This window comes from Lepisosteus oculatus, chromosome 5 (assembly GCF_040954835.1).
Source record: "Lepisosteus oculatus isolate fLepOcu1 chromosome 5, fLepOcu1.hap2, whole genome shotgun sequence".
NCBI lineage: Eukaryota > Metazoa > Chordata > Actinopteri > Semionotiformes > Lepisosteidae > Lepisosteus > Lepisosteus oculatus.
In genome coordinates this window covers 8,752,658-8,766,713 of record NC_090700.1, presented here as the reverse complement: position 1 = coordinate 8,766,713, position 14,056 = coordinate 8,752,658, and the positions used below count along the sequence as shown (strand labels likewise).

The following is a 14,056-nucleotide window of genomic DNA, read 5'->3' as shown; positions in this document are numbered from 1 at the left end:
TATGGGGCTGTACTCCCCTGCTGTGCAAGAAATCTTTAACAAAGCACTCCTCCCATTTTCTGCATCTTTCAAGGGGGTGCAGCATGAAATGAGGACATTGTCTTCCCGTGATATGGTGTAGCTCCAAATTAAACTGCCAGGAGATCATATCCTTACTTTACCACATAGGAAAGCAGTCCTTAAAATAAGCTTGTAGACATCTCAGTTTTTCATCTGAAACCTAACAGTCTGGCAGGAAATTAATCATGGCTTTTTTTAATCATCTTGCTTGTTGAGTAAGAAAATAGCTAGTGCATTAAAAAGAGACTTTAGCTAGAGTTTGTTTTTACCTTTCGAATGCTCGGAAATGTGCAGTTCATTGGACAGTTAGCTTTTAATAGTTTTAGTGACTTAAATTTTGGAGCAAAATTTGTTTTTTCTGTAGATCTTTTACAGGACTGAGCGGACTGTGTCTCTGAGAGACGCTGCCAAGATGCTATTTACCACGAATAGTGAGGTACATTTTGCAATAATTAATGGTGCAAATCAGGAAAACACTATCTCTAAAGCCTTGTCACTCACACATATAGAAAGAGACCAAATGATGCTGAAAATTACACCTAGTGCTTGCTGTTTGCTGTACCTATTACTTTACAATGAAGTCTGTTAAGAAAAGAGGTATTCCCAAATGCACCTTTGTTCAGAAATGCATACTGTAGTAGTAAAAAAAACAAATCAAACATCTTAGTCCAAAAGAGGGAGACAGAGAGCAACAGAATTTGGCCTCAGCCCATTCTTATGTGCTCAAGGAAATGTAATTTTGATTAACTCTTTTACTTCACTCATTGGCTACATTTACTTGGTGTAGAAGTAAGCAATTCCTTTTAATCAGTTTTGCCTTTTGATTAATTTCCTATTGAATCACCTGCTTTTCTGCTTTGAACTTGTGTCCAGGGCTTTGGCAGATCACTGAATTTGATCAAATGGGTTTCTTTTAAATGAGATGGACCAACATCTGTCATTTTGAATAATGTATTCAGAATCCTTCATTCTTCAGTAGACTAGGTTCTGAATGAGTCAGTAGTCGCCTGGCACCAGTTGGAGGACAAGCAGGAAATGGTTTCCCTAGGTCAATATTGTACCACTCCCAAAACAAGTTAATGAAATAGCAATTGGAGTTCTACATACTTCCGAAAAAGAAGCCCCTCAGTAAATTGACACATCCAGTGTCAACTTAACCGCACCCCTGGATCACAGAAAGTGAAAAATGAGTGAGAGGGGCCCCAACAATACCAGGAGCAGTGCCGGATTTCCCACTACGGGGACTACGAAGTTTTTAGGGCCTACGAAGGAGAGAAACACTAGTGACTAAGGGAAAAATGAACTGAAACAACATGCTTGCGATCGACTCTAGGTGCTCCAAATCGATAATCACACGCTATCAAGCAGCTGTTCTAGAAATTAGAAGTATCGAAGTGATGGCCGCTCGACTCGCTCCATCAATCACGTAGGTTAGCATTAGAATAGTTTCCGGTGCATCATGTCAATCAACGTAATTCAATTGGCATTTACTACTCTTTTTGTACACTTTGGAGTGAACGTGCCTAGGGCCTACAAACATCAAAATCCGTCTCTGACCAGGGGAGGCCAGTAAGAGTCCTTGGTCCCCAACCAGACATGTTCACCACCCTCAAACACCACAACACTGGCCTTGTGTACAAGACTTATATATAAGGGTAAACAAAGCATTTTCAGAAAATTGTATATATATATACTATATGTATGTGTTTAATAACAAGCTCTTTTGTTTTACTGGATCCCTCATTTTCTCGAAGGTTTGTTGAATCTTCACAGCAAGATCTGAGTTTTAAAGCTGCATACATTTTCACTGAGTTCCCCCGCTTTCCTGCTGGACCTGCTGTAAATGGGCTATGTAATATCAAATGGGCTTTCAGTAAATTTATTTGTATTGCATTTCAGCTACTCAAATGCTAAATGGTGTTTCGTCAGGGCTTGTTCTGCCACTTCTCTATCTGTCTTTCATCCAAAATAATATTTTTAACCTTGGATTCTGCTAGAGCTTTGCTTTGTCAGAAATAGATGTTATAGGCCAAAACAATTTCACCAAGGGCAGTGGTCTTCCCACTGGAATCAAGCTGAGGCCCTGAAAGTTCGTCTGCAAAAAAATGTTAGACCTCCCTAAGAGATAAGAATGACAGAATCTGTGCAATATGTTTTTTATTTAACATTTTCAAGTTTCCAACTAACAAATACAAATAATAGTTGGAACAGTGGTACTAAATCTCATACATGGGACACTGAATACACTTGTTATAATACCTGTGTTAGATACTGTGTAGAAAATAGTGTTTTATGTGATATGTGATGTGTCTTTCAACCAATGCCTAGATTTATTAATATTAATTCGTCAGCAGAGGTTTTTGCAGTATGTAGCCTTGAAAGTCATTTAGTATGTTAAGAGGACCTTTGGGTGTAAGCTTGTATGTAATCATACATTAACAAACATTTTTTACATCAAGACAAATTAGAGATGTACTGTAAGTTCCTGGGTTATTGTGTGTTGTCATGTGCCTTTGTTGCAGTTACAGAGCTTTAAATAATCTAAAGCCTGAAAACGAAGAAAACTACTCATTTATAATCACGCTGCCAAGTAGCTTGGATAATATAACATTTGATAGCGAAATGGAAGCTAGTAATTAAAGGCCAGGCTTGTTTTCAAAATATTGTAGTGGCTGTGTGTTTATTTCCTCAAGAATATGTTCAAGGTGATGTGTTTTTAACTACCTGTCCTGCAGATTCAAGCTGTGAATGCATTAGCTGTAGACGAAAAAATAACGTAACATTTCCTGAACAGGGTTTTCCCTTTTCACAATTGTATTCTCTTGAGAAACCATATTATGTTGATCGCAGCCATAGTCGCATCACACTTAAGCAAATTGTCTTTCTTCCTAACCTTATACTTGATGCATAACAAAACATTTCCCTCGACTTGACCTGGAGATCATCACCACTATTGCGAAAAATGAAAGAGGTGTCTATAAACACTTTATATGCCTTTTTGTCCTATGGAGCCAGCTTACCACAAGAGACTCTTTCACTTTGACATATCAGCTTACCAGGCCAGAGCTCTTGAGAATTAATTTCTGAGCTAAACACACTTTGGAAACCTGTCTGTGAATAAACCAGTTAATAGGCAAGCCAATTAGATTTTGTTTGCTCTACTCAATTATTGGCAATCGGTGCTCTAGGTATTCTATGGAGGGGGGAAGGACACACAGGAAAAAAGCTGCATTAGCCCATACAGAGACAGTGTATCTAAATGATTGATGAATTGCTCAGTAGTTATGGAAACAGATTAATGCAATGTGATATTCCTTTCTCCTGGCATGGAACTACAGGGTCTAATGCATATTGCAACATTGCTGCAGTACTCTCTATAGAGGAGACTGTCAGACAAGTCTTTCAACCAACCTGCCATTCCTATTGCTGGGTGTCCTTATCAGAACAAAGCAGAAAGTTTCTGTGCCTTACAGACATTTGCCGTTTTTAATGTGGAATCGTGCTGTATTCAATCAAGCACACTGTGTTCAGAAAACTTTCTGTACTTTCTGCAGGCCAATATAATGATGCCTTTTAATTTGTCGGGCTGAAAGTGAAAACAGTTTATGCCTCTATTTGCTGTCAACTATAATGCAAATTGCTACATGTTGATACCTGTCTGTAGAAAAATTGCATGTCTTGTGCTAATCATTTTCACGGTCACTGTGTCTCAAGTGTTTGCCAAAAAGGCTGATGTAGCAAGAACCCATGTTAATTGGATTTTACTTTGACACCGGTGCATTCAAACATCAGATATTAAATCTTTTTGAGCCTGTCAGAAATACTTGTATAGTGCACTGTATGTTGCCTATATTGTATTTATTTTTCTTAAGGCAAATGGAAGTATTTGGAATTTCCTGACTTAGTGTTAGAGGTGTTTCATGTTCAAGTAAGCTTAAAGCTTGTAGCCTGTCTCTGTGGGCAACAGAGTGACAGTGATAGCTACCTTAGTCAAATGGTGCTGATGACTTTGTAATTTTTATAAATGAGGGGGAGTGGATTCCTTTAGATTTGCAATTAAATTGTATCATATTTTACTACTTCACACCCTGCAAGGTTTCTTCCTATACTGCTCAAAAAGAGAGCCTAGAGGACTATTTCTTTATCTTAACTGTAACCGTCTTTTAATCTGATACTGTTCCACTTGTAGTAATCATTCCTAATTACAGTGAGGTCCTCAGGTAAGAGGTATTGTAAGGGCTGAGATGGGGGTGGCCAGGTGTAGGTCATGAACACCACTTGGTCTCCTCATCTATGTTCTTACCAAGCTCTCAGTAATCAAATTGGGCTGTTGAAGTCCTCAGACATAATTCTCAACCTGTCCTGGATTTGAATGTTTATTTTTTTTTATCTGACAATTCAATGATTTAATTGCCACACATGGTAGATTGGGGGTTAGTGCTGCTGCTTCACAGTTTTTGTGTCCGTGAGTTTGATTCTGAACTTCTTTGTAGAGCATATTATCCCTGTGTTAATGTGGATTTTCGCTGGCTGCCCCAGTTTCCTCCACCTTTGAAAGATCTGCTGACTGTGTTAAAATACATATCTAAATTGTACCTGTGTGCTTGTGTGCATTTGTGTGTGTGCCCTTCAGTGGACTGGCATGCCACACACAGTATAGTTCTGCATCGTATCGTGTGCTTCTGGGATAGACTGGTGGATGCTGTGACCCACAACAGGAAATGCATTTTTTCATCGTATTTTGGAACATTAGGTGGGTGGTGTTAGTTAATATTGAGGTTCAGTTGCCTGTAGGTTCTATCCTTGTTGGTAAGCATCAGTAGAACTAATAACAGTGTCTTGTTGCCCGTATTAAAAGATGTTACTGTGTAGAACATGAATATTTATGGGGTCACAACAATCCTTTAGCAGATTTAGGCCATTGAATTAATGGTTGGTTCCAGCAGGTGATAAGTTGTGGTGATTTCACAGCTTCTGCATCCAGATACTGGGGAAGAGTCCCCACCTCCACTCCTCAGAAGAAAAAAAAACACAACAAAAAGTTATTTACATTGCTTTACATGGCTAGTTCTAAGGAAGGCACAGTGCACTGTAAAGACAGGTTTTGAATACTTGCTTTGGAAATTGAACTGAGACTGGCCTAGTGAAGTGTGAGAGACCTACGTGCATAATTAAAATGTTTGGTTTTCCTTAGTGGGAAAAGTCCTTAAAATAAGTTTCTTAAAATATAAAATGCTGATAAAATCTAAAACATAACAATGGAATGTTAAAAAGTGAAACAGGTTGTAACCTAAATTTTTGTTTTGAACAATTTTTACATTGACATTTCATAAGTGTCTTATCTTCTGTTTTGTAAATGTGTTGTTCGCTCATCTTATTTCCAGTGACTTGTTTCAGTACAGCAATCATGTAATTTACCGTAGATCATATTGAAGCAAAGTATTTTTTACACTGAGATTTCCGTTTTTGGCTATGATTGTTGGTACTTTAACAATGAAAAATTAAAGTTTCAGAGGTCAAATGAGTAAACATTATATTAAATATTTTCTGTATCCATATCTGTAATGTGAACGCTAAATAGCATTTTTATTGACATGGTCAAAAGCAAGAAAGCTTCCCATGATTACTTTCATTTTTCATAATATTGTGTAAAGTCAACAGCCATGAAAGACAGGCTTTATTTTAATTTAAATCAATGTTTTTGAAAGGATTGCAATTCACGCCCTCCCTTATATCCATTAGTGTAGTACTATGCCCCGTTGTTAATGAATATTTCTCAATAACTTAACTTACTGACAGAATAGTTCTCACTACTGACATTTCCCTTTAAAACGTTTGGACTGCTGTGGAACTACTTCATATAAGGAATGGCGGGCAATGGTAGGAAAAAAAGAAATGCTGTGAAGTTGCTTTTTAGAATAAAGCTCAATATTTGGGGGAAAAAAACACGTATTGAGTGATAAGAGCAGAACGCTGCTCTCCTTCAAAGTTTAATAATGATATTCATTTCCTCTGTTCTAGACCAATCATCATCCTTTCAGAACCATTCCAGGCTCCGGACACCCCCCCTTCCAGTCTCTCACTCACACACCCCGAACCAGCACCATGCGGCCTCAGCCAACTCTCTGAACAGAGGGAACTACACCCCACGCAGCAACCCCAGCCCTGCGCCCACAGACCACTCTTTGCCCCCAGAGGGCCCTACACAGGACTCAGGTAGCGCGCAGGACAACTGGCTACTCAACAGCAACATCCCACTGGAGACCAGGTACCATTACTATTGTCTGGATGAATCTTCACAATATAGGTGGAGCTAAGTCAAGTTTTGGCTTAAGAGAACATAAGTCAATGAGTGTTTGCTTTGGTCCATATCTCTTGTTCTTTTGTCCAATAAAATACCCCATCTATTTCATTAAATATAGCACTCTTATTTACCCCCTTTTCACATACCTTTTCTGCTGATCAAGCTAGCACCCTAGTGCCGAACGCCCTGAATATCTCATTCAAAGAGACCCCAGAGAACTGTGAGGTCTCCTATTATACATGCACTGTGCAGTATGCATATTGAACATGGAATGCTGTGTACAAGGAGACAATAACTTTTTCTTTTATAGAGTATTCAATTCATAATAAATTCCAATAACACCCTTCCTTTTTTGGAAAATGTATGTTTCGACTTTTGAATTGTCTGAGTCGTGCTTCTGCTTCACAGCCTTTTCTAATATTGGTTTTGTCTTTGTATACATTTCCGTGCAGATACGGACTTAGATATAATGTTATTTAAATAGGAAAAGGCTCTGATATGAATTAAATCAGTGAAGTACCCAATTGGGGAAGGATGTCGGTTTTTACTATGTTTCTTTTGCTGTTCAGGCACTGCACTGGCAAATCAATCAAGGCATTACTCTGTAAAGTGAACCAAAAGCACTGATGCTTAAATTAAGATCCAACTGAATCAGAAATGGGTGAGAGAGAGGCCCCAAACAAAGAGAAATGGATTGGTTTAGCCTAGATGTCAAAATGCCAGTACAAGCCTTTTCAGGAGATCTGGGATATTGGCTACAGGCAGCGAATGCTGTTGTTACTGATGTTGCATGTGACTGCATACTGTCCGGATCCAGTCTGATCAAGAGAGAAATGAGCCAGTAAAGGGATCAGCAGTGTGGTTCCAGGATGAATATGCTCAAAGGCCAGTGATAAAACTCCTTTTTTTGAAAATGCTTTTGGATTGCATAACTATTTGACTCATACGTGATCCAAATTGACAAGCGAATTATGGAGTTAATTTAGTGGACAATTACACTATCTACTATATTCCCATCCATTCCACTGCACATGGGCAATGTTAAGAGAGATGGGCCAGTCAAGAAAATGAACATTAATGTTAGTTTGTAGAAGGGCTGTTAGCAGGGTAATGAATGATAAGGAGCTGTTCTATGTAAGTAGAAATTATTAATCTCCTACAGGTATTTCCACTGGAGCCAACACCATGCCCTAAGAGGGTGGCTGGTGGCTAAGCATTTCCCCCAGAATATCATTAGTACCATCTTCTCTAAAGTTAAAAAAAGAACAGGTTGATTAGTATGTAAGGACATTTAAATAGCTTTTGTGTATTTGTATCGGACAAAGTTGACTAAATTAAATTAAATCTTTAAAAATGTCATTGTAAATGCCATTGCTGTATTTTTTCCCACCACGGTGATCTGGAATTTTGTCTTGCTTGTTTGTTGTCTTTGTCTCGGACATACCCGTCTGACTGAATAATTTCATTATTGAAACTAACGTTTCATTTTCCTCTGTAAATAAACAGACTGCTGCAGCCAGCCTGTCATTAACAGAAAAGAAAAGGTTTTTTCTCCTTTTACTTTCCATGTTCAACCTGTACAGTGTATGTTGCCATTTACCCATTACATTGACTCAGCTTTCTCTTATGGAACAGTGTTCTTACAAAGAATGTACACTGTAAGGTTATTAACAGCTTCACTAGAAAGTCGATAACCTGTTGTACATACTGTTTTGAGTTCAAACTTTTCAAGGGGTTTGTCAAAATGATTTTGTATGTTTTTATTTAAGAAAAAGTGCTGTACAGCTAATTTAACGATACCCGCAGTATCTTTTCTATGTTCTGTGATGGTGTGGATGATAATGAGAACTTGAAGTTCAGGTATGACTGTACGAGGGTCCGTTTTATTCTCATTTAATGGTTACATTATCATGTAATGTGAAATTACAAGGGTTGATTAAAGTGATGCATTGTTTTCTTTCAATTATGGTCAAAAAGGAGCCAGAATACTCTTTTGTATATCAGAGAAGAGCAAGACGCATACAGAGAAGGGCAGGGATCATTCAATACAAGGTATGGGGCATTCTGGGAAAGCCCAGTGTGCTCACTGTAGCTACAGATAAGGACAGGTAGCTGTTGATTGTCTCACTAATATGTCACTAATAGTCTAGTTCCATAAGGGTTTTATTTTTTGTATATGTTCTGGCCTTTTTTTTTGGTGAGCACTTTTTGTGTGTTCCTTACATGCATGTTGCACTCTGGTGTCACTCATCACATCTTTCCATCTGTGTGTAGAAACATAGCAAAGCAGACATTCCTAGAGACTTTACAGGACAACCTCATTGAGATGGACATTCTAGCATCAGCACATCGCGATGGTGCTTACAGTGAAGGGTATGTGACGCTCACGTTTAATGTCTTGCTACTATCCAATTATTTGATTCGAAAGTAATAATTTAAGAATTATTACAATTGTTAAATAGGATAGATAAATCAGCATTTTAGTGCAATGTGGTAACATCAAATATCAACAATTTATTATTTCACCTTTATTTTGAATATTGCTTATATCTGTGTAAATATAACCCAACAAATTGTTTTTCTTTAAAATAAGATCATCACATGTACGGATAGTATATATGCATTTTATTGATTTGTAGTCTCAAAAGTTAAATTGAATTTTTTTTTGTCTACATTATACATGGCCTGCCCCTGTTGCCAACGGATCATCAACACCATGCTGAAAAGTCACTACTTAAGACTGGATAAAATCTTTTTAACTGACAATAACAATACAGACCTTGACAAAATATTATTTGGCTAATTTATAATTTGGCTAATGTATTCTTTGGTATTATTGATAATTATTGTTGGTTAGAATGTTTTCTCTGAGTGGAATGTCTGGGATGTCAGCACCTTAATTTCATAAGTGGATACCACCATCACCCACGTTACTTTGTCCTTAACCGTCATCCATGATTCATGTTAAGCAGATCCTGATTCTGGTCAGTAAGTATGAAGCCCAGGCACTGATCTGTCTGCCTGACAGCTGAGCTGGTCATTCTGTAACGCGAGCCTTCCTCCTGGCAACCAATGCGCTTATTTTAAACAAACATAATTTAAGCAAAGGAACAAGTAATAGGTTTATTCCATGCTGAAAAAAAGAAGAAAGAGAACACAACGTTTCGGCCGTGGAGCCTTCTTCAGGTGTGTCAATAATTCAGGTGCTCAATAATTTAAGCAGTCTTCTGTTTCCCTTTCGTCTTATCGATATTTCAATTTGCATATTCCTTGAGATGTAAAATTATTGTCCTTAAAAGGATTGATATTATATATTTTAAACTGTAATATTATTTTGCATTTGAGGTTTTTCCAGAAGGAACCTCTAGAAAAAATACATTTAATAAAATTAAATATAATTAATTTTATTGATAAAATTAACACTACAAGCCCTTACTAAGCAGGAGTGTCCTCTAGTGCTTGTTAATGTCTAAGCATTGCATAATAAGAAATGGCGGTACTGAAAAAGAGTAGTCAAAGTATTATACCAATATTTGTGTAGTGGAATCTGATTTTAAATGGCTTATTGCAGTGTTTATTTGGCGATCCTATTCTGTGCTCCTGGCCTTATTAATGTTTGCATTTAGAAAAATGGAAAAGAGGATTCCTGACTTACTTATTGACAAGAAAAGCTTCTCTTTGAAGTGTAGGAACAGTTGGTTCACCCACATAATTTAACCACAAGGGACCACGTTACCAGTGACGTCACCAGCATCTGGTGTCATTACCAGCAAAATTTGAGTATACTGCAAAAGGAGGGAAAAAGGGTGATCAGAAGACACAAAGGCGAAACACAGTATAAGGATGTACAACACGGACACCTAGATTTTTTGTCTTGCTGTCGGTGTTGCATTCTGAGATTCGAAGTAAAACCAAGTTCATAATAATACCCAGGCTCTGCAACTTTGGTTTTAAGAGATAATGTTCGTTATGACCACCTCAACATGGCATGGCACAGATCACAATTCTTGTAGCGCTGATGATGAATGTGTTTAGCCATCCACAGGTGCAGGTTATTATTAGGAGCTGTACATTATTCCAGTTTCGTGATCCATGCTTGACTTAGTAGTTACTGTGCCTGAAGGACAGAATTACTGGCCAGTCAAAGGATACTGCACTAGGTGTTCCGTCCAGTCGTGGGGGATGAAAAGGAGCCGCTCTCAGGAGATGGTGAGGTGACCGTGTGTATTTTGCAGGCACTTCTTGTTCAAGCCTGGGGGTACGTCCCCCTTGTTTTGCACAACCTCCCCGGGGTACCCCTTGACGTCCAGCACAGTGTACTCGCCTCCACCGCGTCCCCTCCCTCGCAGCACCTTCTCCCGACCTGCCTTTAACCTGAAGAAGCCCTACAAGTACTGCAACTGGAAATGTGCTGCCCTGAGTGCCATCCTCATCTCTGTCATGCTGGTCTTTCTGTTGGCCTACTTCATTGGTAAGTGTTTTGCGTGTTCTCTAATGAACCTTCGATGTGTTAAAAGTCTCACATTGGTCCAAGACCTCACAGGCAGGCAGATTATATCAATTATATTATTTTCTGTGGCTTGTAGAACCCTAAGTATTACTAAGCCTATATCCTAGAAGCTGTTTCACTTGATAATTTCTTGCTCCCAGTTTAGTCTGCAGACATAGTGTAGAGGCTGACAAAAAGACCACTGTGTAATTGTTGAAGCCAAAATGAAATTCTTATATATAGTTAGTTCTTGATTATCACAGGAGATGCGTTTCTGAAACATACCATGGAATACAAAAAAAGGTAAAACTAATTTACCTTTGATGCAAAGAGGGAGGTGGTCTGGGGTTAACTCCCAACTAGGTTTGTACTCCTAAATAAAAACAAGAGTATTTATTCCTATAAGATGCTTATGTAGTTGTAGTACTGTAAGTCATTTTTAAACTGTTTGTTTGTTAGATTCATGAAAAACATGGAGGGAAGACTGTTTATTGTGTTGGGTGGTGAGCAGGGTGGAAATACATGTCACATGCCCATAGACACATCTGGACTACACAACTGTGTTCTTTCCATTAACTGTCTGTGAGCTAATGTCTTGGTAATGAAGGATTTGTTAACCATAGGAACACGCGAATGAAACCATGTTCCTTTGTGTGGTTGATTTTATTTAATCGTTTTCTATATCCAATGAAAACAGAATCCCTGTTAAAAAGGGGAACCAAAAAGGATTTCCTTTTTTCCTGTCAGAATGTATTAAACACACATTTTGCAGTAACAGATTGGTCAGGATTTCTAAACCTTTCCACGCGTGGTTGAAAACCCTCACGTGGCTGCTGTTTTAAAGATTTTTTGAAGATTCGTTTGAAGATCTTGAAATAGCTTACTTTGTGTTTAGTGATTTATTGATTTTATTTTAGATTTAGAAACATAATGGCATTTCCTAGATTTATTTATTAGGTGTGAGATGGCAGAAGGTGGTTGGAAGAACACTAATGGTATTAGAACACGATGGTATTCATCGTGGTGCAAAGCTGGGTACACAAGTATAGTGTACATTGTCTTGAACTCTCTATAAAGCTGCCAGTTCCTGAGCACGGCTGAGTGTGTTACACTGAGAAATGACTTGTCCTACATTTGTGCACTAGAAGTAAAATTAAGAGTGTATAAATGGAGAATTCCCTTTACAACAAAACATGCTGTGAAAAACGGTTCTATTGAGTTTGGTGGAAAATGGTCAAAATAAAAGTTCTCATTTTAAAACGTTTTAAAACCTGTTTAAAATGAATAAAATGTTTTTTGAAGAAATAAAAATCCATTTCCACACCTATCCTCTTGCACACTGCTGGCGGATGAGATGTTGTGAAATCCATTTGTCTTTCCTTCCTTCTTGAGCTGCAAGCCAGCCCTAAAGAGAGGGGGGTGACACCTGAGGGCTGGACAAAACACACTGAAGTAGATTGGTTGGGAAAATGTATTTCATCACACCCCTTTGTTGCTTTGCAAAGTGGCAGAAACATCTCCACCTCATGTTAGTGATGTGCAAGGTGCTGTCAGATGAAAGGATTATGTAACTTGCTTTACACTTTTTTCCTAAGCATCTGTGTCTTGAAGCGCTTGTAGAATAGACATCATTCTCCTTTGTCCTCCATGTGTGAATTTTAAGCAATTTTACTGAATAGATTATTTTATAATATTTAGGTTAGTGGAACAAGATGAAAAAAGGACACAGGTACATATTTCGCATGTGTTTTCTTGTTGAAATACATATATTTGAGCACGATTGTTATCCATTCCCCCAGAATTTTTTTTTTTCTGGCAGTTACACGCTGCTGTGCTGGACTTATTTCATGACTCTGTTGTTTCAGTGCCATCAATTTGTGGAGTTTTTGCTTCAGTGTTGTGTTTATCTTACCTGCAAAAGAAATAACTGCAATGCCATCGCAGTGGCATTACAGTTATTATTTTTGCACCTTTCTAAATGTACCACTTGAAAAAATAGAGATACTGTGACTGTAAATAATACTCCGGTCTCGGATATCAATAAGTCTGCGCCAAAAATAATTCATATGATTTCTGCTTTACTTAAGACAGTTTATGCTGATGTTGGGTTTTCTCCAAATTATAATCTAATGATTGCACAGGTGGATATATTACAAATAAAGGCTCCTATTCCAGGATATTTTGATAATAAAGATTAGTAGTAGTGATGGTAGGGGAAGAACAGCAACAGCAGCCAGTAACCATGCATGATTCCAAACGACTTCTGTCTATTGTAGTGACTCAGGTACTGTGTAACTGGTAAGTGGTATCAGTTAGACTTTTCATTGAATTTAAAATCCAATAAGTGGGTTGAAATAGTAGACTGATTGTTGGGCACTGCAGCTTTAAATGGGTCTACTAAAGAGAGGTAATTTTCCCGATATGCTTAGGAAACCAAAGCCTTTCTTAGCTCTAACTATACCTTATACCAGTGTGCCCTGGCAAGATGCCAGAGTTGCCCACCAAGCTGAGACAGCTTAATTACAAAGAGTAATTACTTCTTAAAAATATTAATTATTAAAATTCAGATGATCTCCCCTTGCGCCTGAAGTAAACACATTCAAAACTGAACCTCACCACAAGAACTGGATTTCGAATCAGAAAGAAGGGCCATCTTTAATTAAACGGTGATGAAAAAATATATTTAATTTTGAGTTCAATTAATTATTGAGTAACATAATTGGAAGCTCTGGCTGGGCTGACTAATGAACTCATTTGATGCTCGTAAGTGTTTTGATTCGCCAAATCTGTTTCTGTTCTGAAGCTTTATAAAATAGGTTAATTTTTAGCCATATCAAATTTTAGACACAAAAAATGTGAGTCTTCCCAGTGGTGGCTCTCTCCTTACAGAATTAAGCATCTGTTTTGCTTTATAAGATAAGTTTGAACCTGAAAACATTTTTAACGGTCCTCAGCACAGGCTATGAACAAGATATTATTGCAGTTTAAAGTCAGCCTCTTAGAAATATAAAAGTAATAAAATTCTGAAGAGTAAAAATAATACTTTGTACTACTTAGTGAAGGGTTTGAATCTTTCCTCTTAAAACGTCCATTGCACCTCTTTGCACAAGTTCACATTATAGTAATGTAATGTTACTTGATGTTGTAACAGTCAGATGAAATAGCGTCAGCATTCAGTGGGATTGTTCTGGCAAATTTTGGAA

General features: G+C 37.8%; 1 protein-coding gene across 14 annotated transcripts in view; it reads left to right on the top strand.

Moving 5' to 3' along the window:
- tenm4 (teneurin transmembrane protein 4) overlaps window positions 1-14,056 on the top strand; it is a 427,071-nt gene that overhangs the window by 309,457 nt on the left and 103,558 nt on the right. For 6 of the 14 annotated variants that reach the window (XM_069190054.1, XM_069190062.1, XM_069190059.1 and 3 more), the window contains 3 exons: window positions 6,082-6,328; window positions 8,639-8,737; window positions 10,600-10,835. In XM_069190054.1, the coding sequence (XP_069046155.1) occupies window positions 6,082-6,328; window positions 8,639-8,737; window positions 10,600-10,835 (582 nt within the window). Of the gene's footprint in view, window positions 1-6,081; window positions 6,329-8,341; window positions 8,417-8,638; window positions 8,738-10,599; window positions 10,836-14,056 lie in introns of all 14 variants that reach the window. The other 8 variants (XM_069190066.1, XM_069190065.1, XM_069190064.1 and 5 more) reach the window with 2 other exon arrangements.